Source organism: Dreissena polymorpha, chromosome 4 (genome assembly GCF_020536995.1).
Source record: "Dreissena polymorpha isolate Duluth1 chromosome 4, UMN_Dpol_1.0, whole genome shotgun sequence".
Lineage (NCBI taxonomy): Eukaryota > Metazoa > Mollusca > Bivalvia > Myida > Dreissenidae > Dreissena > Dreissena polymorpha.
In genome coordinates this window covers 38,096,982-38,124,934 of record NC_068358.1, presented here as the reverse complement: position 1 = coordinate 38,124,934, position 27,953 = coordinate 38,096,982, and the positions used below count along the sequence as shown (strand labels likewise).

The window sequence follows — 27,953 nt, the reverse complement described above, 5'->3', positions numbered from 1 at the left end:
TATCAACTTGTCATTAACACAAAGAAAATGCAATTATACTTCATGAAAAACCTTAAAATAATTATAACGGAATTAAACAAGTATGTTGATATCACATTAATTACACTTAATTGTTCTTTGTGATTAAACAATGTAAGATTTATTTTTGAGTCACGCTATATTAAATGATTGTTATATTAGGAAACCATTATAGTACTCATCATCAAAAACCACAACTTATTTTGCAGATGGGAGTGTATATTGTGTTTTTTGTTGACCGCTATGTGACACGGATAGCACCGTTCATCGTTGTGTTGCTGGAGTGTTGTGGCCTCATGTACATATTTGGCGCACGTAAATTCATGCACAACATTGAGGACATGATGGGCCACAAGAACTCCCCTTGGTGGACTGCAACCTGGAAGTTTATAACACCATGCGTTTTGCTGGTAAGGATTGGTGATTTTACCCATTTCCACTTACACATTCTTTGGGGCATGTGTTGTCCCTTAGAAAACAAAATAAATGTAAGACCTGTCTTACTATATTCAAGTTTTAATGGCTTCATTTTAAATCCTAAAGCACTGATGAGCAGCAAACAGAATAAAACCTGAACAGATTTCGAGTTACTTGCAGGCTGTTCTGGTTTGAAGCTGGTTGAATATAGCCATTTTCTGCTTGCTTCTGAGCAGGAAAGTATTAAGCAATCTTTGTATGCCTCAACAGAGTTATGTCAACTCCTCTTTAATTGCTTTGTGGATTTAACTAAAATATTCACATCAGACTGACCATAATGTGTAGATAATTGTCAAGACAGGAATTTTGGATGCAACCAATTTTGGCAGAGTTATGAACCTTTGTCATTGTTAACATACCGGATATATATGACACATGCTCTGGAGACATGGGGCTTTATGCATGTCTGTAAAGTTTCATCTCAGATGCACAGGCCAATAATGGACGACACTTCAAACTAAACTGAAGTTTTGCTATGAAGAGACTTATTTTGAACAAAAAATACCATAAATGGGGAAAGTGTCATCCCTGATTAGTCTGTCTTGATTGCACAGACTAATCTGGGACGACACTTTACGCACGAGCATTATGGCCAGTTTTCCCAGGGCGCTGCTCATATTGCAATTTCTTGTTGTTTTTCAAGTATATTAAGTGTAATTTTGGGACGATCAAGTCCTCTGCATCTTACTACTGACAAGTTGACTACATTTTGTTTGTATTCAGATATTAATAATTGATGCATCTGTGTCTGTGTTTTAGATGCTAAAAAGTTGCAGAACATTTGAATTTGAACTTTTTTACACCATTTTTACTTGTTTTAGGGCCTTCCTATTGTTATTAACATTTGTATAGCACCTTTTTTGTTGGAAGTTTTATATAGCATTATTATTGGGCAGTGTTTATGGGTTTTGAATATTTTTGCAATTTAAATAAGAGCTGTACTTCATTGTGGTCAGGTAAGGAACTTGTATTTTATTACTTGTATATAGGTTTAATATTATTAAAATAATAATATTCGTGTAACAACCTGTTATCTATGTATCGCATACACTCAGTAATATCAATCCAACTGATCCAAGTAATTTAAGTCATGTATTAACATTTTATTGTTTTTCAAACTGTAAAGGTGTTTTTGTAGATGAAGTTTACATAATGCTGTTTTGTTTTCAGGGGCTGATCTCATGTACATTCATTTTTCCTGTATCAAAGAAATTCAAGGACATTCTCTATCCTGATTGGTCAGAAATCCTCGGCTGGTGCCTCTCATTGGCTCCCTGTGTTTGCATTCCAACTTTTGCGGTTTGGACTCTTTCCAAAGAGACAGGCACGCTTTTTGAGGTATTCATTTTAATGCTTATCTCAAAAATAAAAAGTAGGCATTATTCCCTAGATAGTTTCGTTGAAGCCATTTACGAATTGAAAACGCAATCCATGATATAGTGTATTTGTGAGTGTCTTATAGGGTACCGGTATTCAGTGTCCTACAGCCCTACAGGGTATAAGTATTGGTTGTCTAACAGGGTACCAGTATTCAGGGTCTTACGTGGTATCTGTAATAATTGTCTTACAGTGTACCATTATTCAGTGTCTTACAGGGTAGTAGTATTGAGGGTCCTACAGGGTATTGGTAATCATTGTCTTACAGGGAACCAGTTTTCAGTGTCTTACAGGGTACCAATATTCAGTGTCTTTCAGGGTATCGGTAATCATTTTCTTAAAGGATACCAGTGTTTTGTGTCTTACAGGGAACCAGTATTCAGTGTCTTACGTGGTACCAGTATTGATAGAGAAGCTCTACAAGGCAACGTCTTAGTTTTAGCATTTTTCTTTTTCGGCGTAAGCTGCATAAGCCAGCTTTTCACCCTGACTTGACCTTTGTAAGTGTCCAATAAAATTCGAATAAAATTTCCCGCGGCTAGGTACGAATGAATACACTTCATTTATTCCATTGGCTGATTTGAGTATACCACCAGAACATTGGAAACATAACCGCGTTTTTGTAACACTGTTTTACTGTATGAAACAATTTTATCTCTAATGAAAAGGCTTAATAGATAGAACAGTTTTACACTCAATTCTCGACATCAATACAGTTTGTGCGTACACCTTTTATTTTCAGAGTATTACCAGCGCAAAAGCGTTTATACTTAAAAGGCTATGTTCTCATATTTAGTACTTACTTCCATATTCCTGTCAACATGTTAACATGTAAAAGTATAAAGAGCAGTGGAAGCGAGGCCTCACTTTAAAGAATTGCATTTCAACCCGCGAGGTTTCGGGTCAAGTCGCAGACATTCAGAGTTTATATACAGGTCATCACCGGAGTTCGCGGTCAGTAAAATAATCGTTATATAATAAAGACCCTATCCGTGAACTAGGTGACCTGGAATTTTCTTTAGACCAGAAATATGTTAAAAGAAGATATTCAGCAATATAATTATGGTATGTCAATAATAGATTCTTAATGTGTTTTCAACAATACAATGATAAATATTATTTTTAATAAATTTAACAATAATTATTCCACCATATTGCCTAATGTACTAAAGTGATATTATGAGCATGTAACAGTTTATAGGTGTCTATCGCAACCGTTGATTATTTTTGATGTTTCTACTTCATATACACTTATAGTAATTAATGCAGCATCAACATACTAAAACAATATACCAGAAAGAGAAAAATAATGCATTTGAATATTAACCGTACTTTCGTTTGACAACTGATCATGCGTTTACGAGTTGAACCTAAATTTAGTTTTAGTGCAGATTTGTTCATACGACACAAAGACACAATATTGTTTTACGGATCATTTCGGCTTACAGGACTGGGTGGGTCACGTAAGAATATCGAATATAAAATATATTTTTATAAACAACTGGTAGCAAGGTGAGTTGCAGATAATTGATCAGTAACCACATTTTAACTAACTATTTTGACCTGTTAATTCTTTTCAGCTCAATTCAACAGTGCAAAATGCCCATAATATCACTTTAAGCATGAGCACGATGATTCTCGATACTGTTAATAATCGAATCAAATAACAATGCCCGACAGACCACTAAAACAGGTTTGTTCTCGTGTGGCCGGTTGACTCATATGTTTAAATTTCACTTCCATTCTTCTTTTGGTTTTCTGTTTTGTATCTATAGGTTTATGACCAGCAATATGTTATAATGTAAAATAAGCCGCAAAAACTCCCCGTAACATCCCGTACTGCGTGTGATGCAGCTAAGAACTGCACAGAAAAAGACATTCGCTATCCTTGATCTCATTCATTAAACTATTTACGCCGTATATCTTTTTTAAAGATATTTCTTGTTTTACATATCTTCTTAAGGGTTGTTTTTATAAGGCTAATAAATAATTGCAAAAAAGGAAGAAAGATTTTTTTTAAACATTACTAAATTAAGCAAAAGATGTTTTTAATTATTTTAAAGATAACTTCAAAAACAAAGAAACAAGAATTTGAAATCATAAACATGCAAACAAGGTCCTATAATAATGCTATTCTTATTTATATAAACTTCCATAGATTACCAAAAAACAACATGGTTATTCCAGCGTATAAAGTGCTCATTGAAGACTCCCACTGACTGGGGTGCAGGTCTGCAACACAATCCTGAACAGACAGCGCCGGCACCCGAGTATGTTATATGTAGCGCTGACAACCATCGGCCCATGCACGGACTGGCAATGCTCACCCATAACCTGTATGTGCCCCAGTTGCCTCCCTTGTCTGCAGAAGAGGTGAGTGACTTTCTTTGACATTTAAAAAAAAGAAATTGTATAGAGATTATTTTAAGAAGGTTTAGAGATTAATAATAAATAAGGGGTTATACGATTGTATAATTAAAAACATATTTGGAGATTAATCTTTAAACAAAATTTTAGATTTATTTGGTAAATATATTTCAATTTTAACTGTAACATTTGAACAAAATATGAACAAAATATTATTACTGGCATTTGTTTGGACTGCCAACATTCAAAACGGTATTCTTATTTCCACACTATTTTGAAGAATAGAATCAGTGGATCTTTACTTAGCATTTACACATTTCCTGTAGTTACCATCCTCTACTTTTGAGGTAAGATGGTATTTATACCAAGACTCCTAGCTGTCCCTTCCTTGCATATTATGTTTGTGAAACATTTCAAAGCACAAAATACCATTTGCATCAGTATTGAATCAACCTTTGGTTTTGTTTTAATATAAGCCTTAATGTTGTTACTTTTTTTAGCGTTTTAATTTTATACCTTTGGTTTGACTGACAAATGGCGTTCACTTATTTTGCTCAAATGATGATACAATGCCAAATGACGTAATGCAACTTTCTAGTTGAATCATTAAGTTTAGGCTAATATTCATATTCTTTGATGATTTACTAGTAAAAGCATGTGATAAAAAGATCTGACACTTGTTGTCATTCCATATTTTTAAACTCTTCCTTGAAATTTGTTTATACCAACATTCCTTAACTTGATGTATAAAAGGAATACCAGCATACGAAAATGGGTTTTGTGCTATACGTTGCTAGCGCAGCAAAGGACTAGCCAGTGCATTTGTGTAGTCTGGTCGCAAGCTTCTCTGTGAGCTGATGTTACCACAAAACTGTGTGATATGTGCCAAGCATATTCTAAGCTCCAGACAAGCCTACAAATTGTCCCAGTCTGGTCAGAAGCTACCCAGTCTGCTTATGAGACCTCAAAACTTTGTGTGTCTTTATATTGTACATAGGAGCTCCTTGTTAGACTGTGCAGATGCAACAATGGGTCTTATGCCATACGAGGTTAGAGAAGCTCCTGATCAGCTTGCATATTTGTGCAGTCTTGTTAGAAGCTCCTGATCAGCTTGCATATTTGTGCAGTCTTGTTAGAAGCTCCTGATCAGCTTGCATATTTGTGCAGTCTTGTTAGCAGCTCCTGATCAGCTTGCATATTTGTGCAGTCTTGTTAGCAGCAACTTTGTTTGCTAATGAGACCACAAATCCTTGGCTGACTTTAAACATATGCACAGACTGGTCTGGGGCTATGCAGGCAGCATAGGTCATAAGACCCATTTTTGCATGATTAAACTCATATGATAAATTTAACAGAGGTTATGGTGCTTTTGTTGCAGGGTATGAAGATGTTCCAAGTTATATCCCCTATTAGAGCCCGTATTCACCAACCAATGTTTATACTTTAGAATAAAGAATAGACATAGACCAATGATAACATAGACCAATGATAACATAGACCAATTAAAAATAGACCAATGATAACATAGACCAATGATAACATACACTATGATAACATAGACCAATGATAACATAGACCAAAGATAACATAGACCAATGATAACGTAGACCAATGATAACATAGACCAATGAAAACATAGACCAATTATAACATAGACCAATGATAACATAGACCAATTATAACATAGACCAATGATAACATAGGCCAATGATAACATAGACCAATCAAAACATACATCAGCATTAAAATGTATGCAGGCTAAAAATGATGCTTTCATCTTTAACAAACTGTTCTAAGTAAAGAATTGTGTAAGTATAGATTTGAAATGACATGGCAGACTACACTTTTAAATATGTATAAAACATAACAGCTCTGAGGATATTCTTAATGTTTAGACTTAAGTCTAAGAATCAGATGGTGAGCCCAGGCAGAGGTTCACAGTCTTTGTTAAGAAATCAAGTTCTTTGCAACACATAAGTTTTCCCATACAAAAATCTTAAGGCTTCGATGCACTTGAAGTAAAACAAAAGGGTGATCAGGATCCAAACTGTTTGCTATTCTGATAGTATTCTTTGAAAAAAATCAAAGAAAATGCTAATTTTAGAAATTCAGCAGACAACATTTTTGCAGACGACAAGTTTCCCAGCATGCAAAGGTTTAAACTGAAGTAAACATGAAATAAATAATTATATTCGCACATACAATTTGATTTGTGTATATTCAAAGAGGTTATTTTGTTGTCAACTTCTTTTTGTAACGCTTTTGTATTGTTTCCTAAGTATTTCTTTTGAATAATCTTAAAATAATATAATATTATTAATCATATATGAAGAGTGCCAATGTAACATATGGGATAGAATGCCTTCGAAACGCTTTTAAAGATTTATGTTTGTTTACATACATACCCTCTGTCAACAAGATAATATGTGAATGAATCTGTATGTTATCTTTTGTGTTTTGCAAATTATAAAAAAGCATATCTACAAATGTATGCAAAGGCTAGAGGTCTGTTTGCAAAAAAAAGTATATCTATGCAAAAGGTATTGGTCTGTTTGCGTTTTGAGATAAGTAGTGACCGAATATTTAACTGATACTCGGATTATTGAATGTACATGACATATTAGTGTCGGAATATTTATATATTTTTTTATGTAATATAAACTAGATCAAATGTATAACGTAATTTTTTTAACAGTTTTATAAATAGTCACATTAAATGCTACTTAAGTAGCAGTTTTGACTTTTATTATATAACATTAAAATTGTAAACCGTTTATGATAAATCTCATGGTTATCTATTATTAGATTCATAACAATTGTTAATTCTGTGTACAAAGGCAATTTATTAATGAGCTGGATGGTCAAATATGTCCTTTAAAGGTTAATTATTAAAATGTATTGGGAGATGTAAAAAATGACTTAAAAAGGAAACTGATTTTTGTCATATTAATTGCTCCTGCTTGTTAGTGGGTTTGAGTGTTGGCAACAAGAGAACAATCAATAACCACAGAAAGGGTGGCAAATTACATATTTGTTGTATTTGCGCCATTTTGTCATTCTGGCCGGTAGATTTCTTTTGAGTTGGCGTGTTCAAAGGTCTCTACAACAAGCTTGAACTACAGATAATTGTTTTTCTTTAATATTTGAAGTTCGAAGATTTTAAAGTCACCAACATGACAACATGCTACAATGACAAATATGCCCACTAGATTAATTAAAAATTATAATCATTACTGGCATATTGGTCCTCTGTATTTCATTCCGTCAGGTATATTTGTTGTTCTTCCGTGACATTGTGTCTGTGATTGAGGCCTTCTTTTGTGACATTGTGTCTGTGATTGAGGCCTTCTTCTGTGACATTGTGTCAGTCTGTGATTGAGGCCTTCTTCCATGACATTGTGTCTGTGATTGAGGCCTTCTGTGACATTGTGTCTGTGATTGAGGCCTTCTTCTGTGAAAGTGTGTCTGTGATTGAGGCCTTCTTCTATGACATTGTGTTTGTGATTTAGGCCTTCTTACATGACATTGTGTCTGTGATTGAGGCCTTCTTCCGTGACATTGTGTCTGTGATTGAAGCCTTCTTCAAATTCTGCCAACACTCCAAAACAATTACATGGCAAAAATCAGCCTCCATACATTTCGTCTGAACACTGTTTGACATATACAGTAATTTAATAGATGAACAAAGTGGATTTACAAGAAACAAAAGTTGAAAAGTGCTTCATATGATCGATTTATATTGTTTATAGTGTATTTTCTTCCCTGAAAAAGTAGAGGCTTTGCAGTATTATGATGAGTGTGATAAAGGAGATATTTCATAATTGCATAGTATTTTGAGTAGTAACTATTTTTTTCCAAGCACAATTGATATACCTCGATGATATTGTAAGATTGCCTAAATTAAAACAAAAATAACTTGGTTGCAATGACGACTATTTGCCTGAAATGACAATGTTTATCACTGACTTGGGAATTTTCCCTGCATTTCTAAATGAAACAGTGAATAAGAAATTATTTGAATTTTTTTTTAATGCTTACTTTTCATGGAATTGTGTTGTAAAGCTATTCATGGAATTGTGTTGTAAAGATATTTAACAAATTTAAACGCTATCTGGATTGCAGTGTAAATGTCACTTTTACAAGGCATGGAAATTTCTGTTGAGCATAAATGCTCCAAGGAGGATTTCTTTTTTAACTCTTACATTCATGGCCGTCGCATATCAAATGCAAAGAAAGAGGTGAGCCTTTATGATGACATTTTCACCCTCCAAAGACATTGGGGTACATGGCCTTGCACCTGTTAGTCTGGGGAAGAGGACAATTACAACAAGCGAGGCATGGTATAGGGGAGATAACCCTGGGTTATGGTTAGGGTTAGGGGTCGGGTTAGGGTTAAGGTATGGCTCAAGGCTTACCCTAACCCAAACCCGACCCCTAACCCTTACCCTAACCCGACCTCTAACCCCCCGCCCCCATGCGCATTACAATACCATGCCTCGCTCGTTGTCGTTGTCCGCTTCCCGTTAGTCTGTGCGGAGACCATTTTGTTTCTGAACAATATCTAGAGGAGGCATAAACCTTTAGCAGTACTTTATTTTGGTATGCTTGTTACAAGGGAGGAAAGGAAGATATATACATATTGATTTTGAAGGCAAAGGTCAAGGTTACATGGCTTTCTTAGGTATTATTTGTATCATCAAAATATCCAGGGAATACTTTGACCTCAAATTGTCCAAATATTTGTGCTTGTTTTCTTGGGGGAAAGGAAGAATCATATGAATTTTCAGGTCAAAGGTAAAGTTCACAGGTACTTGCAACATGAAATTTGTTTCTGCACCATGTATACACCATGCTTTAATCTGCAATCATTCAGTGAAAGTTATGCTGGAAGCGAAAATATCTGAGAAAAAAAAAGGACCAAGATCGGGTTGATTCAGAGTTGGAGAGTTTCCATTTTCACTACTGGCAAGCACTGCGACAAGAAACCAAAATAAATAAAATCGGATTGTTTTGTTTTGTCGATGTGTTTAAGCAGAATGATGAGTGGCATATTTTTCGGATGATCAAAAGTGCAGACATTCTGATCTAGCAAAACAAGATTTTTTTTATGCTTCAAATATGATTTTGAAGGAGTCCAACAGACTTCCGTGTTGTTAGTTTTGACCCCAGACACATTATTTGAGAGAACTTATGAGAAGAAAAGAGGAAAACTATTTTAAGTTACACACCAAATATCAAACCCCTGACCCTTGCGGTTTCAAAGAAGAAGATTTTTGAAGTTATCAATATTAACTAATCAAATCTTCATAAATAATTTGAGTCCCGGGCTTTTACCCAAGGGGGCGTGATTTGAACAAGTGTAGCAGAGGACTACTATAAGACTTACATGTAACATCCCAAATAAGAAGCCCTTTGGCACTGCTGTTTAACAAAAGAAGACTTTCAAAGTTTTCACTAAATATATATATATATAAACAAGTAACCCATACGGCTGTGTCAATTTAACCCAAATAGGGATGATTTTAATGTAGTTGTCAAAGGACCAGAATACGATGATAAACAAAAATAATTCAATTCCCTAACGTTTTAAGAAATTTTTTTAAATATGTAAGTCTTCGTACATTTCTATATTATCTGGCAGTTTTTACCCAAGGGACAATATTCACTGTTTCATTTAGAAAAAACTTGGTAAAGGACCAGAATAAAATTATTCATGCCAAAAACCAAACCTCTTGGCCTTGCGGTTTCAGAGAAGACATTTTGCTCAAATCATATAAAGCAAGTAACCCTCAGAGGGCCAATATTCAAACCAGGGGATTAAAAAAAACACTTTAAAACTTCAGACAAACCAAACAAATAACAAGAATGACTTCTATATAATTCAATTCTAAACTACCTCACCTTAAGTCATATTTTAAATCGGACATAAACAATTTTGAATTCAGTTGAAATATGATGAGTAGAATTGTTCTGAAAGTTTCATTATGATTTGGCAAAACATTTTACTTCTAGATTGTTCACACAGTTTCATAACACCCACATAAGGGAAACATCTTAGCCCACTGGCACTCATAATTTTCAGTAGATCTAAACCGTTTTCAAACTCAGCAGATATACCATTAGAAAAAGCGTTCTGATCAAGTTTCATGAGGATTGGGTACACATGTAACTTCTGGAAAGTTCAGAAACTTTTTGCTTAATTTGACATAGCAACCTTTTTTTGAACGCAGTTTTGTAATTTACCCAATTGTCATTTAGACCAATTTCTTAAAGTGCTTGGTAAATATTGGAAATAAATATATTCTATAGAGTGTTAACAATGCACACTTTGACAACGGACACTGCAGGAACGATGAATAACAATGGGCAAAATATAATCACAAAAGCTCACTGTAAGCAAGTTGTGCTCATTTGATCTAATACGGATTGGCTAGGTACAGGGTTATTATTTAACAATTAAGATAGACTGGGGGTCCTTTGCGTTCCAAGTCATTTGACTAAAACCTATAAATGGAATTTCCTTTTTTGCTTACATACACTATAAAATTGAAAAAGTATTTTCATCATAATAATACTATAATAAGTATACACAATGCATCTATTGAAAACAAGAAAAAAAAAGAAAAATACTTATTCAAGTGCATAGTCCAAGTGATGATATTGTTCTTGCTTTGTATATGAGTTCGTTTTTATTGAACACTTCTCACTATCAATAGACCAGCTGTCAATAACCTTCCATGTTAAGGAGAACTCTTACAGCTCTCAAGCAGTGGTTGAAGTGTGAGGTCATGACTTGGTATTCAAAACTTCCTTCTGCGGAATGTAGATGGTGAATATTAAATTACTACAATTTTACAAGTCTCATTTCCCCGAGTCTCGGACTACCAGACTCCTGTTAGTATCGAACACTTAAGATATGTAGATATATGGTATTGTTTCAGGGCCTGAGTGTCTCCAAAATGTCTTATGACAGTTTAAGAATATCTGGCATAATTAAAACCCTTACTTTATATTTTCATATTAGTATAAAAAAGTTTATGATAATAGACAATAGTAGTATTGTGTTGTTTGTTTCACATTCATATTTAATTTTTTAAGCTTTTCATATTTTTTAAAAACAAGTGTAAATTTGGACACTTAATTGCAGTACAAAAAAGTGAGATTATGCTTATCATCTTAACAAGGCTGAAGAATTTTTAAATAATGGGAATTTGGAGGTGAACCAGTCATACCTGTTCAAGGTTTCTTGGGCTTGTAAAATGAACAAGTGTTCATCCTGTAAAAGAAAGGAAGAAACCTTTAAATTTCAAGGTCAACCAGTCAGAGTTCAAGGTCACAATGGTTATTGTTGCATGAAACTGTCTCAAAACTTTAATGTTAGACTGCTTTTATCAAGACTCACATGAAGTGATAGTATTGAGAAAAAGAAGATTACTATTGATGTTTAAATTTATGTTCAAAATATGCTAGCAAAAGCACATATTGATGACTTTGATCCCGTGTTTAAGATGTGAATGGATTATTTGAGGATTCTCATATTTTGCAGACAATATTCCAGTTTTCAATTATTTTGACAATATTGTTTTCTTTATAACATAAGACCAGAAGGTTAGTATGTTGCTTTAAATGCACTGTAAACCATGCCGATGATTATCATAACTTATCCAATATGGCAAACAAAAGGTCCCATATTGAGGAAAGCTGCCAACATTAGGTTAAGCTTGTCAGTATTCAGACAGGCTTTATACAAAATGAGAGTGTGAAGATTCATAATAACCATTTTCAAAAATTATAAATGCTTTTAATATTTTGCATCTTGTTTTATTACCAATCATTGTTTACACCTTAGTTATTAGCAAGGGTATCTTTCTTTCACCATCACACTTTCAAATAAGATACACATACTGACCAATAATATGGCATAACAATGTAGAGAGTTCAACACTTTAACGAAAAAGTATACAATTGTGTATTTTTAATTATTGATGCTTTCAAATTGAGAGAAATTATAATAATTACTGTTTTAACCCTTTTACCCATAAGCAAGGTGAAAATGGCTTTTGTAACCAGCATAAAACCAGACAAGCCTGCGAGTAACTCGCAGTCTGTTCAGGTTTTATGCTGTTTGCTGCTCATCAGTATCTAAGGGTTGGAAATGAAGCCATTAAAATTTGAATCTAGTAAGAAAGGCCTTTAATTAAATTTAACTTTCTAAGGAACCACAAATGGATGGTCAAAATACATATCTAAGTGGGGAAGGGTTAATGGCACAGAAAACACAGATACTATCCAGGGGATAAATGATTGTGGCTCCCTGTTATCAAACAAGAGATCAGTTAATGCTGCTTGTATGACTCTGTTACAAGGCCAAACCTTGTGCCAAGGAGACATGTAATTTATCATTAAATAATGTGCCCCAGGGTCTGTTTCCATTAATAGGCAATTCTGTGCCTATTTATGGTATCAAAATGGTGATAAAGCAGTCTCCGAAAAATGTGTTACCAGATTTTGTTGGAAAGTTTGATATTGGAAAAGGTGAGAAACGCAGTAGTTTATATTGTGCCATGTTTAATAGGAAAGAGATTCAAGGGGCTTAAAGTAATTTTAATGGATGTATTGTGCATACAAGACTGTGATCAAATTAAAAGTATACTTAACTTAGTGTTAACCAGTGCCATTTGTAAAGTCTTTACTGTCAGTACTGTTTTTTCTAGTTTATTGTGTCTTGTATTTACATTTTACAAATGTGTGAAAGAATTGTCTTGATACATCTTTTCAAAAACGTATGTGAAGCGCTTGGCTACACAGTGACCAGTACCTACATATGGATTAATTTCAGATATAATGGCAGCAAAATTTGATCGGTAACTCAAATCTTATTCCTTCTTTTTCTTACTACAAAGATGTATAATCTGGAATTTCTTGAAATTTTACATATAGTAAAACAACATTCATATTGTTTAGTTCTTCATTTTGTTTGGTAATTTTCCAGATTTGTTCATTAATTTATATGTTAAGTATAGGAATATTATATATAATAGTTATTTCTACAAAATTTGACTGGTTTATTTTCATGTATAGCGCAAAAAATACTCATTAGTGTTGAGGAATATTTAATGTTTTAACACTACACTTTAACTTCAAAAACCATGACAGCAAGTTTCTGATTGCTAGATTGACAGGTTGTCAGGTGACCATACATGGTTGTTGTCAGATCATTATTTTAGACTCCTTTTAATTTATAGTCACATTTTGGGATGAGCAGCTCCTCGATTAAAAAAGAGCCTGTAGTAGCTTAATTAGCCGCATTTTAAAATGGGTTGAAGTAAAGTGTCGTCCCACAGGCTTATCAGGGACAACATTTTCCACTTTTATGGAATTTTTCATTCAAAGGAAGTCTCTTCTAAATGAAAATCCAGTCTAGATGGATAGTGTCGTAGATAGTGTTGTCCCTGATAAGGGTGTTTAAAATGAACAAGCAGATCTGGGACAGCACTTGATGGAGTGAGTAATATATTGAACGTCATTTATTGACTTCATTTGAACCAATGTCAGTATTGGGGCTAACTTTGGTTAAGTTGCAGTTTATTGCCGCTATTTAAGTCAACTGAAAACAGAACCATAAACTTTTCTGAAATTTCACATGTTTACGAACAAACTAGAACATTATCTTCACATGACTTTATAAGAGACTGGGTTGTTTTTTACCAGACTGTGCTCTGGAGCTATGCTAGCAGCATATGGCATAAGACCCATTTTCGAACAGCGTTGGGCAGATCGAAATAACAGCTTGTGCACAATTCAGCATTTATGGATATTCTACCTTATATAGCCATTGTTAGTCAAATTTATCAATCATTCTTTAGGAAATCACTTGCTAAAGTAGGTTTGTTGTCTGTTACTCCTAAGTTACTTGACAAAGATTTCTAACCTTTTGGGTAATTAGATTGCTTTTTATAGTATTCCTTGTTGCCTAGTACACTATTTTGAATTTGAATTCATATGTTTTGTCAATCTCTCAATGAAAAACTAATTTATCCAATTTTGATTTTAAATTAGTCATATATAAAAACAGAAAGCTTCTTTTACTAAAGGTCTAAATGGACTCGATGCTTGAGTTATTGAAGGTCTTAAGTTATCAAGTTGTATATATTGACACGTGCAATACCAACATTTTTTCAAACTAAAATAATTGTAATAAAATTATAGCAGTGGTTTCTTTTTTATTAATTTTGCATTTGATTGACAAAATTATCATTTGATTATATTTTATGGAATTAATTTGATAATATCTGCTGACATTGTAGACTTCATTTAACCCGTCCCGCCCAAAAGGTAGGTAAAAATGGCCATATGCAATCAGCATAAGGCCAGAACAGCCTGCGCGTCACTCACAGTCTGATTGGGTGTTATGCTGGTTGCTGCTCATCAGTATTTAGGGTTAGAACTAAGCCTTTTAAATTGAATCTAGTAACAAAGGTTTTTTAATTTAATTTGATTTTCTTAGGGACTTCAAATGTATCAAAATGCGTACCTGAGTGGTAATGGGTTAAATCAACTATGCCAATCTCCTCCTGCAGGTTCATGAGACCAACTCAGAGATGACAGGGGGCGGGTACATGTCTGACCTGTTAACAATCACGAGCTCCGAGAGCATCGACAGCGGACCAGAGAACGAGGAACGTGGAAACTGGCGCACAAAACTTGAGTTTGTCCTCTCCTGTCTTGGATATGTCATCGGCTTGGGAAACATCTGGAGATTTCCATTTCTTGTCTACCGCAATGGTGGAGGTAAATTTTTTGATATTTATTTCACTAAACTTTTAAGAGACATGAGGTACCTTGACGATACATTCTTGCAATGGTGTAGTTTTAATGATGATCATCATTTCAAATTTTCATTTTTTAATGCCAATTTATACCTTTTACTTTTTCAATTAGCTAACACAGTTTGAAATCTATTATCAGATGCATCCTTGGAAAACAATATTTTGAGCTATATTATATAATATTATTTCTTGAAGTAAATTTTTACATGCATTTTGAAATATTATATCCAGCCTTGTGCCTATATATTTTGATTGTTCTTTATGAGCCTTGTTCTAAGAAAACTGGCCTTAGTGCATGTGCATAAAGTGTAGTCTTAGATCAGGGACGACATGTTCCGCATAAATTGGGTTTTTGCTATGAAGAGACTTCCTTTATAACAAATAATACTGGTGCAAAGTGTCATCCTTGATAATACTAGTGCAAATGGTCATACCTGATAATACAAGTGCAAAGTGTCCTCCCTGATAATACTAGTGCAAATGGTCATACCTGATAATACTAGTGCAAATGGTCATACCTGATAATACTAGTGCAAATGGTCATACCTGATAATACTAGTGCAAAGTGTCGTCCCTGATAATACTAGTGCAAATGGTCATACCTGATAATACTAGTGCAAAGTGTCGTCCCTGATAATACTAGTGCAAAGTGTCGTCCCTGATAATACTAGTGCAAATGGTCATACCTGATAATACTAGTGCAAAGTGTCATCCTTGATAATACTAGTGCAAATGGTCATACCTGATAATACTAGTGCAAATGGTCATACCTGATAATACTAGTGCAAAGTGTCGTCCCTGATAATACTAGTGCAAATGGTCATTCCTGATAATACTAGTGCAAATGGTCATACCTGATAATACTAGTGCAAATGGTCATACCTGATAATACTAGTGCAAAGTGTCGTCCCTGATAATACTAGTGCAAATGGTCATACCTGATAATACTAGTGCAAAGTGTCGTCCCTGATAATACTAGTGCAAAGTGTCGTCCCTGATAATACTAGTGCAAATGGTCATACCTGATAATACTAGTGCAAAGTGTCATCCTTGATAATACTAGTGCAAATGGTCATACCTGATAATACTAGTGCAAATGGTCATACCTGATAATACTAGTGCAAAGTGTCGTCCCTGATAATACTAGTGCAAATGGTCATACCTGATAATACTAGTGCAAATGGTCATACCTGATAATACTAGTGCAAATGGTCATACCTGATAATACTAGTGCAAAGTGTCGTCCCTGATAATACTAGTGCAAATGGTCATACCTGATAATACTAGTGCAAAGTGTCGTCCCTGATAATACTAGTGCAAAGTGTCGTCCCAGATAATACTAGTGCAAATGGTCATACCTGATAATACTAGTGCAAAGTGTCATCCTTGATAATACTAGTGCAAATGGTCATACCTGATAATACTAGTGCAAAGTGTCGTCCCTGATAATACTAGTGCAAAGTGTCATCCCTGATAAGCACATGCAGACTGCTCAGCCTAATCTGGGACAAAGTTAACACACATGCTGTATGCCCAGTTTTCACAGACGGAGGCTGAAATTCTCTCCAGGTGCATTTTTCTTTGCGTACATCATCATGGTGGCACTGTGTGGTCTGCCCCTGGTCTACATGGAGATGGCGTTGGGTCAGTACGCCAGCCTCGGTCCTGTCACGCTCTGGCGCGCTGTGCCGCTGTTCAAGGGCGTTGGATATGCCATGGTGGTCGCTGTGGCGATCATCTGTGTGTACTACAACGTGGTAAACGCTTGGGCATTCCACTACTTCTTCTCGTCATTTACAGCAACCTTACCATGGGCATCATGTGGAAATAAATGGAATACTGAAGGTATTTTCTGATGTTGAGTATGTGCAATAATATAATTTGTGAACTACTCCGCTACAGATCAGTGCTCGAATTCGAACAGGGGTGCTTAATTCAAAACCATTTATATATATATTTAATAAAATAACAATAATTAACCAACTCTAAACAATGCTTTAAATTTGACTGTTCAAAGACAATTAAGGCATTAAATTTCACTGCAAGTGTTTGGTGTACATTAGAATAGTATACAATACATTTTAAACAATCTTAGAACACACATTTTACTGTTTATTCCTAAATTTATTAGCTATTTATGTTTTGGTTTTGAAGTTTACATCTTGTGTAAGCACACTGTTGTTTTGTTCCAAATTTTACAGACTGCAGACTGAACAAGTTTGCGGTGACCAACTGTTCCCTGGTGAATGCTACATACTTGCTGGTTCCTGAACTCCAGGGGGGTGCATGTACCCACCACCTGCTGGACTGCATCAATACCACTAACATGACCGGGTACCAGCAGAACAACACTACTGGTATACAGAATATATATTAGCCCCACTCTGGGAAAACAGGGCTTAATGCATTTGAGTCAATTGTTGTTCCAGATTAGAATGTGCAGTCTGCGAAGGCTTATCAGTGACAACAATTTCCACATCAACTAGATTTTTGCTTAGAAGAGACTTCCTTTAAACAAAAATGTAATAGAAGCCAAAAGTGTGATCCCATTATGAGTGTAAACAGAAGTGGAGTTTTATTTTAAGTTAAGTTTATTTAAGTTTTAAAGTCCCTGATTACCTGTAAGGTGAAACATTAACATCTGTCATAAAGTTTTCATCAAAGAATATACATGTAATTAACTTCCAGTTGGTAACTGATTGATTTGTTGCATGTGAAATAGTTACATTCAGTCACATAACTGACGCTTACTGAAACCTTACACATTTGTTCAATGAAATGTATCAAGAAAAATTATGTATGATAATCATCTTCCCATTAATATCCATTTTATGAATATGAATATAGCATGTACATGTACATCTGTAAATACTCATACTTGTTTGAGGCATAAAATGAACCGCGCTCTGTGAAAACCGGGCCTTAATGCAAAGGTGTAAAATGTCATACATGATTAACCTGTGCAGTCTGCAATGTTGTTCCTCTTTTGGCTATGCGGACTGCACAGGCAAATCTGGGATGACTTAATGTTATGCCCATGCATTAAGCCCCATTTTGCGAGAGTGACTTTCAAATGTTATACTTAAAGCAATCTGATTGATTTTCAGAATGCATCAACTGGTTGGAGAGTATTTATGGAGAAACCATTTACATGCCTGAAAGAAAGAACATCTTGGCCAAACTGAAGGACCCTAGTGCAGAATATTTCTAGTATGTATCGCAAATGTCAGTAGTCTTGTGGCAAATTTAGTTGACTTTGTTCTTTTTAAATGGTCAAATGTTGTCATGCTTTTTATGCCCCCTTTCGAAGAAAAGGGGGTATATAGTTTTCGCACTGTCCGTCTGTCACACTTTTCGTGTCCGCTCTCTAATTCAAATAGTTTTCATCCGATCTTTACAAAACTTGGTCAGAAGTTGTATCTAGACAATATCTAGGTAAAGTTCGAATATGGGTCATGCCAGGTCAAAAACTAGGTCACGGGGTCGAAAAAAGAAATCCAAGGGAAGTAATAAGGTTTAAATGGACATAATTACCTGACCTGCCAAATTATTATTTTTTTTTAATAAATCAAAGCGGCGCAGTAGGCGGCATTGTGTTTCTGACAAACACATCATGGTAAAAGGTCAAGGTCAAGGTCATCCTTCATTGTCTAAGGTCAAAAATACAAATCCAAGGGAGGTATTAAGCTTTAAAGGGAGATAATTATTCAATATTGAACATAGCAACTTGATATTTGGCATGCATGTGTATCTCATGGAGCTGCACATATTGAGTGGTGAATCTACAGTCACAGTAGTGGCTTTTAATTATTTGCTGCTAAAAATAGAGATTTGTTAGAGACAATTATTTTCAAAGGAAGTAATTTATATAATTATAAATCTCAGATTATATATTTCCTTACCAAGAATTTAAGCTCTTTTCACAGTTACTGTACATATTTTTTATTTCAATTATTTATAACTCAAATGATTGTTTTGTCAAAGTTTTTTTTTTAATGATATATTTATCATTTCTTTCCTGTACTAATTTGTGAATGGTAAGGTTCATTACATACCTGTAGACTTATGTCCATAGATACATGATGAACTCGGGCTATGATCTCTTTGATAAACCACAGGCCTTGGTTGTCAGTGATGTCTGACTTGGTCATTTTTGACTGTCTACAGACCCCCCTCCCCCCCCCCCCCCCCCCCCCCCCCCCGGTTGGATTGAACAAAATCCAAGGGAAGTAATAAGCTTTGAAGGGAGATGATTTCTATAACTGCCAAATGATAAATAGAAATTTTATTTCAAAGCGGCGCAGTAGGGGGCATTGTGTTTCTGACGAACACATCTCTTGTTTTAGTTTTTATTATACCAATGTTTGATCAGGCAAAGCTGTGACCACACTTAGGCAGATCAAGAAAGTTGATTTGGCGGAAATTCGTTGAATGGAAAAAAACTTTTTGTTATAGGTTTTGAAAATTATAAGGCAAGATAATCGCAGTTGATGGCAAATTTATTTAAATGTATATAAATGTTAATTTATTATTAACTGTAATTATAACTATTAATTATAATTATGAAATTATTTATATTTCATAGATTTCAATAGGTTTCGTGTTTTGTTTTTGTGGTCTATAAAGTTTATTTTTGAAAAATTGTGTTTTTATATAAAAAAAAATTATTTTTATTTTATTTATTTTTTAAACCCATTTATGCCTAGTGTCTAGAAAAAAGGCCTTGGCAAACAGCGTAGACCCAGATGAGACGCAGCATGATGCGGCGCCTCATCTGGGTCTACGCTGATTGCTTAAAGGAATTTCTGTAAGAAATATTCTACATATAGAAATAAATATACTAGACATCCCTAATTTTGGAAATAAATTGCTCCAATTAAGAAGGATGGCAAGGTCCACTAGGCATAAATGGGTAAATGGAGCTGTTAATGCACCAAATCAAATTCACACCCATCATAAATACCCCTGATGTTGTCTGTTGCAGCAATGAAGTGTTGAACGTGTCAGACGGGCTCGATGACATCGGTGGTATCCAATGGCAACTTGCCCTCTGCCTGCTGCTGTGTTGGGTCATCGTGTTCATGTGTCTTGTCAAGGGAATCTACTCTGCCGGAAAGGTAGCCGCCATGTTGTGACTAGAATGACTTGGTTTATTATGCTCTCCAAAATTTTTTTTTGGCGTACTGTCCCAACGTCGCTTCGTCTGTCAGTGCGTCCGTGTGTTTGTCCGTGCACAATTTTTGTCCGGGCTATTTCTCAGCAACTAATGACCAGAATTCGATGAAACTTTATGGGAAGCTTTACTACCAAGAGGAGATGTGCATATTATCAGCGGCTTCTGGTCGGATGATTTTTCACAGAGTTATGGCCCTTTGAAATTTTCCATTAACTGTACATATAGTGCAATTCTTGTCAGGGCTATTTCTCAGCAACTAATGACCGGAATTCAATGAAACTTTATGGGAAGCTTCACTACCAAGAGGAGATGTACATATTATCAGCCGGTTCTGGTCGGATGATTTTTCACAGAGTTATGGCCCTTTGAAATTTCCATTGACTGTACATATAGTGCAATTCTTGTCCGTTCTATTTCTCAGCAACTAATGACCGGAATTCAATGAAACTTTATGGGAAGCTTCACTACCAAGAGGAGATGTGCATATTATCAGCCGGTTCTGGTCGGATGATTTGTCACAGAGTTATGGCCCTTTGAAATTTTCCATTTTACATAAAGTGCAATTCTTGTCCGAGCTATTTCTCAGCAACTTATTACGGGAATTCAATGAAACTTTATGGGAAGCTTCACTACCAAGAGGAGATGTGCATATTAACAGCCGGTTCTGGTTGGATGATTTGTCACAGAGTTATGGCCCTTTGAAATTTTCTATAAACTGTACATATAGTGCAATTCTTGTCCGGGCTATTTTTCCCAAACTACTGACTGGAATACACTGGAGCTTTATGGGAAGCTGAACTACCTTGAGGAGATGCGCATGTTATTTGTGGGTTCTGGTTAGATGATTATTTTGTTAAGTTATGCCCCTCAAGACAGTTCCTTTTATCTGAATATATAGTGCAATATTGTGACAAAAAAAAATTTGGGGAGCATCACCCGGTTTCTTGTTAAATGAGCTATGGAGATTGATTATTTTGTGTATTATATGCATGTCTGCAGATTATTTTTTTGCAATCCATATAAGTAATATTTCTACAAACGTAAAACTGTGTTCAGTGCACTTAATTGGAGGTTGTTAGTCACAAGAAATTCAGGATCCCAAGGATTCCATTTTAAGCAAGTCAGTTAAAATAAAAATAAAGCAAAAATGGAAAGAGTCCTCCCTGATAATCCTGTGTGTTCTACACAGGCTAATATAGGACTGCACTTCATGCACATGTATTAGCCCCTTTTTTACCAGAGTGCTGCTAATTTTATTTCAGGTTGCCTATTTTGTCATCATCATTCCCATAATCCTCCTGCTCGCGCTTCTCGTCTGCGCGCTGCTTGTGGAGGGCCATCTGGAGGGGATCCATTTTTATTTGACCCCTAAATGGGACCACTTTCTATCACTGCGCGTATGGAGTGATGCGGCCTCCCAGGTGTTCTTCTCCCTGTCTGCCTGCGCTGGGGGACTTAGCACCCTGTCCAGCTATAACAAGTTTCATAATAACATTTACAGGTGCGCTTTTTTTTTTAAACTTCTGTATTTTAACTATGTTTTAGAGTCCTTAAGACCTATTAATTGATTTGGTCATGTTAAGGCTGTTCTAGCCACAATAGTTACATACATGTTTTCTTGTTTTAATTTCCCACAATGCAATCTGTAGCAATATTTCCTAGTTGCTTAACAATATGTTTTGTCAACACCTTTGGCTGTTTTTTATAAATCATTTATGAAATTTTTGAACAAAGTTAAATCTTATTAATCAAACAGTTTTAAACAAAATCTCCCAATTTAAAGTTCATTTAATCTATAATTCCTTATTTCTTGGGTCATCATCCCAAAATGATCAAAGAAGCATTTCTGTGTTTATGCGTTCCAGGGATGCGATCCTCATCTGTGTTATTGATACCCTGATGAGTGTTCTGGCTGGGTTCACAGTGTTTGCCTCCCTTGGCATTCTTGCCCATCAACTGGATACGACGGTAGAGAATGTCATTACATCCAGTGAGTTATAACGTTGTTTCTTGGAGTTTTTGCTCTTGTCATTAGTATTTCAGTCACATGATGAGCCGCAATCTGACAAATCTGTGTGTAATTCAGGTGCGCAGTGACGTCCAAGATTAGCCTGTGCAGTCTACATGTATAAATCCCCATTGTGCCAGAAATAAAATTAAATTTAAAAGAAAACTGTATACATTTTATCTGAAACCATAAGGGTCAGGGCTGGAATATTTGGTTATATTGTCTTGCAGTCCTCTACTAATTTTTTTCAGATCATGCCCTTCAAAACTAGCCATGTCCTTGGGGTTACCTTTTTTCCTTATATGCATGTGGTGAACACTTTTTTGTCTCTGAAACCGCATGGCACAGGGATAAATTGAGTCGCGTTCTGAGAAAACTGGGCTTAATGCATATGCGTAAGGCTAATCAGGGACGACACTTTTCGCTTTTATGGTATTCTTAGTTTCAATGAAGTCCCTCCTTACCAAAAATCAAGTTTAGGCGGAAAATGTCATCCCTATTTAGCCTGTGCGGACTGCACAGGCTAATCTGTGATAACACTTTACGCACATGCATTAAGCCCAGTTTTCTCAGAACGCGACTCAATTATTTGTCAAGTAACACCTTATAGTGATCCTATAGTGTTCCCTTCTGAGTTTGTAAATGTCCAGGAGTCGCATGCTTTATATAAACTTACATCATAAATAATTTTATTCTATTAAACCAGAAGGGTCACAGGTTTTATCTTTGGCGTGCAACATCCTATAGTGGTCCTGTACAAAGAGTGCTCAAGTCATGTCCCTGTTTTCAAAATTAACCCCACTTTAGTTTTACTTGTTGTTTTTTATTTTTTAAGTAAAACTTAAATCTTTAATTTGTTCTGTCTGAGTGAGACCACAATAAGTCTGTGTAATACAGAGTAAAAAACCTAGATAAAAACTAGAGTTATTACACAAACATAAAAATCTCCACATAACAGTTTAGTGTCAATGTGTCTCAGGTGAGCGACCTAGTTCAGATATTGGTCTAGTGTTCGTCGCCATTCCTGCGGCCGTTACCCACTTTATGCCGTCTGCTATGTGGTCAGCATTCTTCTTCTTGATGATCGTCATGATGGGAATGTCCTCACTCCTTGTCATGACGGAAATCATCGTCACCGTCATGATGGATGAGAAAGTGGAATTCTTCCGGAAGTCCCGTATCCTTGTGCTCATTGCCGTCTGCTCCATTTTGTACCTTCTGGGATTGCCATTGACAACCAGGGTAAATATACTTTACCCACAATTCCAGCGTTCATGTTAAAAGTTTTTCATGTATCATGCATCAGCATGTGTTAACTTCATTATATAATGGAGAAAAACATTGTTTCTAAAATCCGAAATGAAACAACAACATGTTTTAAGGTTGAAGATATTTATTTAAACACAGTTGTGATTGACATAATTATAAGGCCAACATTTTATGCAGAATTAAGGACCTTCCAATTTTGAGGGTACCATGATGCCTTCATTTACTTGTATGCATATTTAAAGGGGCCTTTTCACAGATTTTGACATGTTTTAAAGTTTGTCATTAAATGCTTTATATTGATAAATGTAAAAAATCAAAAATAAAATTTAAAAAAAAAAGAACAAAAAGTATCCCGCTGCAGGGCTCGAACCAGTGCCCCAGGAGTTCTGGAGTAAAAACTAGTTAAAACCAATTAGTCCGCTCAGCCATCCTGCCAAGTATGCATGAGTGAGGAATTTTATACTTTATATAAGCAATCTTCGTAGTTTCACAAAATTAAACAACAACAAAAGAACTTTCCAAATTATTCAATTGTTTCGCGTTGCAACGCTTTATAATTTTCAGGTTTTTAAATCGTCAAAAGATGCATATAATAGCTATATTAGACCATGGTACCTGTTCAGTATTACTGTTTCCTCACAAATATCATAACTAAAACGAAAATTTGCGAATCTGAAACAACTTTTTTCAATTTTGTCAATTTACCAAAACGTGAAAAGATCCCGTTAACATTCAATACAGTTATATATAAAAAAAACACCCTGATTATTGCAGAAGGGCATAAAGTGTTACTCATGTGTTTTGTGTGTATGTGTTTTATGGTTTATTCCATGTCTTGCTCGTTACTTTTATGTACATGATGTTATTTTGAAATAAATTGTCACAAATGATCATCATATCACGACCATGACTTTGTGTGATGCGCAAATTGGCGAGTGCAAAACCATGTTTCTGGCTTATAGGTTAAGGTAACAGTTGACACTTGGTGTATTTGCATATTCATATATGTTTATGTTCAAAGTTCATGTACATGTTTGTGTCTGGCTCATAATTTGTGCATGAAGGGATTTCAAAATAAAAATGCACAAATGACCATCATATCAAGACAGCATGCCATGTGCAGCCAGCAAACACGTCGCTTGCTTCAAGGTAAAGGACACAGTGGAAATTAATCAAAGTACTGACAGTACTGGTGTAACGATTCTTTTGAAGAGGATGGATATACAAGCATCAATTTAAGTTAATGTACATCACCACAATTGTGTATGTGGGTACGAAAAAAATGGTTACGAAAATTTTGGGTACAAAATTATGCCCCCAAAAATTGGGTACGGAAAACAATTTGGTTACAAAAACAAATTTGGGTAGGAAAAAAAATTGGGTGCGAAAAAAATTGGGTACGAACAAAATTGGGTACCCATGGGGAACTTGACCCATTGATCAGCGAAACTTGGAGGCGAGTTACATTCCCGATCAAATATACCAAAAAATTTCTTTAAAAAGATATCCGACGTGTATTTTCTGTACCACTTATCTTAAAAAAACGTTCTGTTACAGTAAAACGTTTGTGGGTTATAACATTACGTTTCAGCAGATATGTTCAAAACTTGACATGCTCTTGAATTACACCATGCTCTTTAATTTCACATGCATATCATACCAAACTTTATATTTCGTTGTTTCCTGTCCTAAGTTAATGATGTTATGTGTACGGACGTAATTTCACATGCCCATGTGCATGAACATATAATTTTTCTCTTTTGATTATTATTTTTTCTCTTATTCAATAAGCTTAGGCATGTTTGTTCGTTAAGGACGGCAATAATTTCATGATGATTCCGAAAGTAGGTATGAGCACATAGTCGAATGAGCACTAGAATAAATGAGTTTGCCCATGAACAGATGGTTAGGTTAACTAAATCTCCGCGATATGACCTAATATGCGTTTACAACAGCAAACAATATCCAACAAACTAATGAATTATCAAACATAGTATGTTCACTGAGGTGGCTCTGTAATTTATGTTTGAACAGTTTTTTAAATATGCAAAATGAGAAAGCACGCATAAAAGCGAGTTTCATAGATGTTGTATGGCTATTATGCTGTTTATATACCATACTCGCTATAACGTTTACAAATGGCAGGTTCGAAATAATTCGTTTTCTTTACACTTATGATCGCGTTAAACGTTAATTATACATGTTTTCATTCGCAATTTATTTACAGAATCACGACACATGCAATTACAATACAGAAAATGCATTGTTGTTTCAATTATCTATAAACATATAATGGATTGAATATAACTGATTTAAAATTAACGTTTTCAAACTATTATTAAATCTTTTCCCAGAATATGCTGTCCTATTTATAGCTGAGCTTCCTATACCTTTATCAATGATAATCATCGAGGTATGCCGATTAGAAAAATCGAGCTATCTCAATCGGACTGGCTCGGTCTTTTACATAGGTCGCCATAGTGAAGAAATTTTTCATGGTATGATAACTTAGACGAGGTGCTTCGCAGCATCGTCAAAAATTAGTGCATTTGCCTAATGAGTATAATATTGTTAAAGTTCATTTCATGTCTGGCCCATAACTTTGCTGTTCATGATCGGAATTCTTAATGAGTTAGCACAAATGATCATCATATACAGACGACGTGTCACATGAAAACAACCATGTTGCTCCCTTCAAGGTCAAGGTCACAGTGTACATATGAAGTTTATACATATACCTCATTTGTGTCCTGTTACAAGTACATGTTGATGTCCGACCCATAACTTTGTTGTGCATGATGGGATTTCTATATGAATGTGTTCACATGATCATTTATCAAGACAATGTGTATTGTGCAAAACATGTTTGCTTCAAGGTCAAGGTCACAGTGAACATTTGAAAGTTTTGCATATTCCTTATATGTGTATTAGGAAAGTACATTTTTATCTGGACCATTACTTTGTTGTGCATGATGGGATATAAACAAAAAAAAATTGCAATAATGATCATGATATTATGAAGACAATACATATAATTCACTTGCAAAACCATGTTGCTCGTTTCAAGATAAAGGTAACTGTGGGCACTTTAAGTGTATGCATATTCCGTATATGTTTATTGCAAAAGTAACCGTTTGTGTCCAGGCCATAATTTTATTGTGCATGTTAGGATTAAAAAAATTTTTTTGCACAAATGATCATTATATCAAGACAACATATCAATCACCAATTACATGTATGATGCTTGCTTGAAGGTCAAGGTCACAGTGTACACTTGGAGTTGGTGCATACTCCATATATGGGGAATAATTTTGTCTCTGATTACATGATTTTGAAATAAATTGCCACAAATAATAATGTGGACAATATATTGCTTGAAACAATAATGTCTGTTGCTGTAAGTTCAAGATCACATTGGTCACAAGAAGTTGTGCATATTTCATGTATGGTATAACTGATATTTGATATTCATGTGAATTTCAGTTCTATTTCTTGATCGTGCACTTTCAAAATCTAGATGACATGATGCATGCATTTCAGAAGTGCAAAAAATTGCCAAATGAGCCTTGCACTTGGATAATTGTGCTCAATGCTTGTGCATAAGTGTTGTCAGAGATAAGGCTGTAAAGTCCTTTAAAGGAAGTATCTTTTTATCAAAAATCTTGTTAAGGGGAAAGTTTTGACCCTGATAAACATGTGCAGACTGCACAGGCTGATCTGGGATGACACTATACCACAGGCTGATCTGGGATGACACTTAACCACAGGCTGATCTGGGATGACACTTAACCACAGGTTGATCTGGGATGACACTTAACCACAGGCTGATCTGGGATGACACTATACCACAGGCTGATCTGGGATGACACTATACCACAGGCTGATCTGGGATGACACTATACCACAGGCTGATCTGGGATGACACTTAACTACAGGCTGATCTGGGATGACACTTAACCACAGACTGATCTGGGATGACACTTAACCCAAATGCATGAAACCCAGTTTTCCCTTAGAGAGGCCAAAATATTCAATATTATTTTGTTTCCAGGGTGGTCTCTACATACTACAGTTGCTGGACGAGTACTGTGGTGGGATGCCTAACCTTGTCATAGGCTTATTCATGTGCGTAGGCCTGGCATGGGTGTACGGTGTGCGTAAGCTGTGCTTTGACATCCAGCGCATGATTGGTCGACCTGTGTCGTGCTGGTGGAAGGCCATGTGGAGTGTCGTCTCCCCCCTCATCATGCTGGTGTGTTGGGCACGTTTGACCTTCATCATGCAAAAATGAGTCTTATGACATATATGACCAGCTGGCTCTCAAATTGCATGTGCGTAGTCTGGTCTGGAACTACACTCTCCGCTAACGAGACCACAAAACCTTGCATGACTTTATAGCGGACAGCATATCTCCTGACCAGACTGACCAATT

General features: G+C 35.4%; 1 protein-coding gene across 1 annotated transcript in view; it reads left to right on the top strand.

Moving 5' to 3' along the window:
* Nucleotides 1-27,953, top strand: part of LOC127880014 (uncharacterized) — an 84,952-nt gene that overhangs the window by 53,669 nt on the left and 3,330 nt on the right. Inside the window, exons 12-23 of the mRNA XM_052427216.1 lie at nucleotides 228-428; nucleotides 1,666-1,833; nucleotides 4,060-4,245; nucleotides 14,820-15,030; nucleotides 16,638-16,913; nucleotides 17,270-17,425; nucleotides 18,176-18,278; nucleotides 20,053-20,185; nucleotides 21,507-21,745; nucleotides 22,110-22,234; nucleotides 23,232-23,494; nucleotides 27,573-27,773. Of these exons, the coding sequence (XP_052283176.1) occupies nucleotides 228-428; nucleotides 1,666-1,833; nucleotides 4,060-4,245; nucleotides 14,820-15,030; nucleotides 16,638-16,913; nucleotides 17,270-17,425; nucleotides 18,176-18,278; nucleotides 20,053-20,185; nucleotides 21,507-21,745; nucleotides 22,110-22,234; nucleotides 23,232-23,494; nucleotides 27,573-27,773 (2,262 nt within the window). The remainder of the gene's footprint in view (nucleotides 1-227; nucleotides 429-1,665; nucleotides 1,834-4,059; nucleotides 4,246-14,819; nucleotides 15,031-16,637; nucleotides 16,914-17,269; nucleotides 17,426-18,175; nucleotides 18,279-20,052; nucleotides 20,186-21,506; nucleotides 21,746-22,109; nucleotides 22,235-23,231; nucleotides 23,495-27,572; nucleotides 27,774-27,953) is intronic.